General features: G+C 36.4%; 1 protein-coding gene across 1 annotated transcript in view; it reads right to left on the bottom strand.

Annotated features, from left to right (window-relative positions):
• The window catches only part of LOC107693938 (vacuolar protein sorting-associated protein 51 homolog), a 10694-nt gene that overhangs the window by 1146 nt on the left and 4150 nt on the right, over positions 1-5398 (bottom strand). The window contains exons 6-10 of the mRNA XM_016493507.1: positions 3796-4011; positions 3634-3717; positions 3401-3535; positions 3132-3253; positions 1037-1124 (exon numbers count right to left, since the gene is read on the bottom strand). Of these exons, the coding sequence (XP_016348993.1) occupies positions 1037-1124; positions 3132-3253; positions 3401-3535; positions 3634-3717; positions 3796-4011 (645 nt within the window). The remainder of the gene's footprint in view (positions 1-1036; positions 1125-3131; positions 3254-3400; positions 3536-3633; positions 3718-3795; positions 4012-5398) is intronic.

The following is a 5398-nucleotide window of genomic DNA, read 5'->3' as shown; positions in this document are numbered from 1 at the left end:
CAGTGCAGAGCTTGCTCGGGAATGGCAGCAGGTTGGTGTGAGAGCATCTGCACGCACAGTGAGGCCAAGACTTTTGGACAACGGCCTGGTGTCAAGAAGGGCAACAAAGAAGCCACTTCTCTCAAAGAAAAACATCAAGGACGGACTGGAATTCTGCAGGAAGCACAAGGATTGGACAGCAGAAGACTGGTGCAAAGTTATTTTCTCTGATGAAGCTCCCTTCCGACCGATTTGGGACATCTGGAAAATCGATTGTTCAGAGAAGAAAAGGTGAACGCTACCATGAAGCCTGTGTTGTGCCAACAGTGAAGCATCCTGAGACCATCCATGTGTGGGGTTGCTTTTCAACCAAGGGAGTGGGCTCTCTCATAATTCTGCCCAAAAACACTGCCATGAATAAAGAATGGTATCAAAACGTCCTGCAAGAGCAACTTCTTCCAACGATCCATGAGCAATTTGGTCATGATCCGTGCATTTTCCAGTATGATATGGAGCACCATGTCACAAAGAAAGAGTGATAAAGAAGTGGCTCGAAGATCATTACATTGAAATTTTTGATCCGTGGCCAGGCAACTCCCCGGATCTCAATCCCATAGAGAACCTGTGGTCAGTCCTCAAAAGGCGAGTGGACAAGCAGAAGCCCACAAATTGTGATCAACTCCAAGAACTAATAAGGCAAGAATGGATCGCCATCAGTCAGGATTTGGCCCAGAAGCTAATAGCAGCATGCCAGAGCAAATTGCAACTTAAGAACAAGGGTCAACACTGTAAATATTGACTCATTATATTTTTTTGCCAATAAAAGCCTTTAAAACGTATGATATGCTTCTCATTGTTTTTCAGTATACCATAGAAACATGGAAAAATAATCTACAAATACTGAAGCAGCAAACTTCACAAAACAAAATTTATATCACTGCCAAAACTTTTGGCAATGACTGTATGTATATATATATATTTATATAAAAAACATTAAAATTTGCATTGGTCAGTTAGTTAAATGACAGAAACAATAGTTAACAATTTTGTTTTCTACCTTGTTGAACTCCACTGGGCTAAAGATATCGATCCTCTCAGAAAATAACTTGTGAATGTTACTGAGCAAGCTTGTGTCCATTGGAGCACTGGAACAAAAAACATAAACAATTATAAACAATATCCTCTGTGTGACTATGTATATTCCATTACACCTTTACAGAACTAAGGCATGTGATCAACTAAAGAAAAAAAAAAAAGAAGGAAAACATAATACAACAGTAATAATAATGCTAATAATAAATAATCTAAATATTATTTTTGTATTAAAGTATTTAATAATAATAATAATATGAAGTACAATATTATAGCAATTATTTGTTTTCAAATGTAAAACTATAGCCAGGGCCGGCCCAAGCCTTTATGGGGCCCTAGCAGAATTGTATTTGGGGGCCCCTCGGTGCCCACAATATGACTGGTTATTGTCAAACCTTGATTAGTCACACACTATAAATCTAACACACCCATTATCAGTTTTGCTGTGTTGCTTACATCATACCTATGTCTGCCTGGCATGTTTTTTCCCTTCTGTGATTTTTAATTGTAACAGTTGTAAACTTACAAGAGTGGTCAAGTGTTAATTTGCACTTTAACAATCAAAGTCTTAAAGTATTAAGTGACATACTTAATGTGGTGTGCTGAAAAGTAGCTAAATAAACCAGCAGACAATGCATTTACAGAACAGAATGTTATTTTAACAACATAAATATTAATCGAAGTTGTACTTTTATTACAAGTCATACTTTTCTATAATAATAATCTCTTAATCTATATCTAGCTAATTGAGGCATAATGATATTGGAATATAATAGCAAAGACCCAAAAAGGTAGGCTAAGGTAAATAATGTTAAGCTGTTATCAGTTTATGAAACAGAAGCTTATTTTTATTACAAAAATATATACCCAGGAAAGTTAATTTACGCAGAAGACAAAAACTTTAATCTGTTTAATAATTTAAAATGTTATATTAAGATGTCAAGGCTATTTGCTGATGTTTTGATGTTCAAACATGAACTTCCCTAAAACAAAAAAGATACCCTACCTAGGCTATGCTAATTAACTGGGGGGGTTGGGGTGGTCTGATCTGGTCAGGGGTGCATTTCCCAAAAGCAACGATGGTCGCAAGTTCTGTCGTTACCAATAGAGTTCAATGGAAATAAAGACAATAGTTAGCTAACGATGCTTTTGAGAAACGCACCCTGATTTGTGCCACAAAACCCCCATGTTGAATTTGTCCCTCCTCCACCCCCAAAACGCGATCGATTTTAACCCTTCAACGCGCCACGCTTTGGCTGGCGCTGAGCCAGAGAAAGACGAGCTCAGAAAAAAAAAAGAAAAAAGAAAAACGCGCTCAGTGCTTTTCATATTTCATAACTGTTCAGTGTTTTCAACCGAGTAAAGTTTATTTTAGGTTTCAGACATTTAAATACACTTCAATTAAGTAAAAAATACATTTAGTTTGTTAAATACACACTGATTTCTATGGAAAGCGGTAATAATAATCCTTTCAATTAATGGACGATGTGTTTTATTCCTATCAAATACACATTGTGTAGGTTACTATAAAGTTTACTCTGTTTTTCTCCCAGCTAACTGGCCACTTACTTTCATGTATTTCGGAAGAAATAGGTGAATTTACGTGATGTTAATCTGACAGATCCACATGGCAGCGTCCAGCGCATATTATCAACGGTCATTATTGTGCCTGCATGACACGTCGCTATGGAAATAATAAAATGATATGTATAGATTATTTAATTATTTAATATTGCGCTTTCGTATAATTACCATTGTCCATTGACATAATATATCACGAATTAAAAAATAAAAATAATAAAATAAAATAAACTGTCATGTAGGCTACTCTTGGGGGCCCTCAGCAGCCGCTTAGTCCACTTATGCCTTGGGCCAGCTCTGACTATAGCTTCCATTTTGCCTGAAAATGCAGGGAGGCTCTAAAAAAATCTCTGTTTAAAATAGATTTACAAATTACTCTCAATATGGGAAAAATTGTTGGTGCAGGTTGCTTTTTCACATGCCCATCATAAAAAAATTCTGATTAAAGTCAGTAAAATTAGTGAAGTGATTGTGTGCACCTAGGAGTGTAGCTTGGTGCATAGCGGATCTGCTGTCTTGAGCTGCTGTACACAGAGAAGGTGCGTTTGCTGGAGTCACTGCTGTGGGCTTTCCTTACTCCTTCCTCATAAAGCAGTCCCACCTAGTAAGCACATATCCAGGCAAAATTGGCTTATACAAATGGTTAAGAATTGATATGCAACTTTTTTCATGGATTCAAATGGTCTGTTACATATCTAGAATCTTTTTTGTAAATAAAATATGAAACAAATCTTTGGTGCTGCAACACCTGTACATCAATAGAGGTGGTATCTTCCACCACCCTCTTCATTACAGCCCGGACATTTCTAGGTTCAATGGTGTTCACCCAGTCTCTCGTTTCCACGCTCTTCCTCAGCATTTGACTGATGATTAATCCCTGAACCTGGATCAAAACAAAACTTGCTTAACAAATGTTGTCCAACAGCAATCCTAGCCCGAAATAAATGACTGTACAGCTGAACTTAGTTTTCACTTAGTTACCTTCACATAGTGGTTCAGTAATTTCTGAGCAGCTTCTCTGGCCTCTGCACAAAGTGCTGTAACTGGAGTGACTGGAGTGTGGTGCTGTTTAGAGAGGAAAGGTCAATATGAATAGTGTATTTAGAGAGTTTATTTCAACATAATATAATGCATATGGAATACCTGTACAAGAAACTGTTCATCTGTGAGCGTGAGGATGTAGGAGATGGTGGAGGTCTCATAGTCCAGACAGAGACGAGAGAGCAACAGAAGGAGAGCAGGAGGCGTGGATCCTCCTCTGTCACCTGCGCTCTCACAGTACTGACGAGACGATTGGCAAATGAACTTAATAAAGCTCACCACCAGGCCCTCACGCACACCCTGACTGCAAAACTCACCCTGAGAGAAACATATGAGAGGTATTAGAAAAGCGACAAAACATGGGAACATACTTGGTCATTTTAAACCAAAAAAATGTTATGACTTTTTTTTTTACTGGAATGGTATGAAACTTGGGGACTTTTGTGAACACCAAAAAAACATGGACATGGTTAGAAAAACGGTCCTAAAAAATAGTATAGTAAATGTCACCATAGTAAATGACTAAGAAATACGGAAAATATGAAAATAGAGAGCGGTCCTAAAAAATAGTAACATCACCATAGTAAATGAATAAGAAATACGGAAAATGTGAAAATACAGAGCCATCTACAAATCAGCCACAAGTCTTTGATAATGTCTAAATATATATCCAAATGCAAAACGTAATGGTAGTTAAGTCTGAAAATACTCTTATAAGCAACTAGGTAATACACTGCTTCTCTCTCTCTCTCTCTATATATATCTATATCTATATCTATATCTAATCTATATATATATATATATATATATATATATATATATATATACTTTTTTTTTGACAACACTAATATGTAGATTTGTTGATGTTTGAACCGCAAACAAATAAATGAACACAAGGATGGACATCCTGATATTTGAATGCTTCAAAAGATAAACTAAAATGCAGTGACAAAATGAGCAGCCTTAATGCCTTTCTCTCTCTAAATGTATAAAAGGATGCTGTCATGCGTTGAAAAAAGCATTATGCTCACATCTGTTGCACTGCTAACTGGCCGTGCTCTATTCAGTATCTCATTCTCTCATTCAAATCTCCCGTATATATATATATATATATATATATATATATACACACAAACACACATTTTTATTATATATTAGGCATCAAGTGTTTACACCATAATACACATCTTATTTTCTTTATTTCTATAACCAGATTGCACCAACTTGTCTTTCATGCATTGGATTTTTAAATACCGTTGCTCTATTTTTAACTTAAACACTGTTAATTTTCTTCTAATTTTGGAATTGTTTTAAATTAAATTAGATTTATTTTGATTTATAGATGAAAATTGTCTAGTATCATAAAAATTCTCCTTAAAGCTGCAGTCCGTAAGGTTTGCCTCTTTGTCGCCATCTCTGTTTTAAAACCTGGAATTGCAGTTACTTGCGGAATTATCTTCCTTGCGTGGGTTATACTCTGGCACGGCTCCAGCGCAGATGAATCTAATGTTTTGAGGAGTATGTGTATGGGATTACAATTCTGCCACAATTCTGCGCGCGAAAGATCATATTTTGAGTATGAAGTGCATGCGCGCGAACTGAGTTTTGTGGAGAAAATGTTTGTCTCGCAAAGAAGAAAGTATTTCGAGCGCATGAAAATCAATTTTGCATTTAAAATAAGTTTTTGGATGTGTGCAGACCTTCT

Source organism: Sinocyclocheilus anshuiensis, unplaced genomic scaffold (assembly GCF_001515605.1).
Source record: "Sinocyclocheilus anshuiensis isolate Anshui unplaced genomic scaffold, SAMN03320099.WGS_v1.1 scaffold694, whole genome shotgun sequence".
Taxonomy (NCBI): Eukaryota; Metazoa; Chordata; class Actinopteri; order Cypriniformes; family Cyprinidae; genus Sinocyclocheilus; species Sinocyclocheilus anshuiensis.
This window is presented reverse-complemented; position numbering and strand designations above follow the sequence as displayed.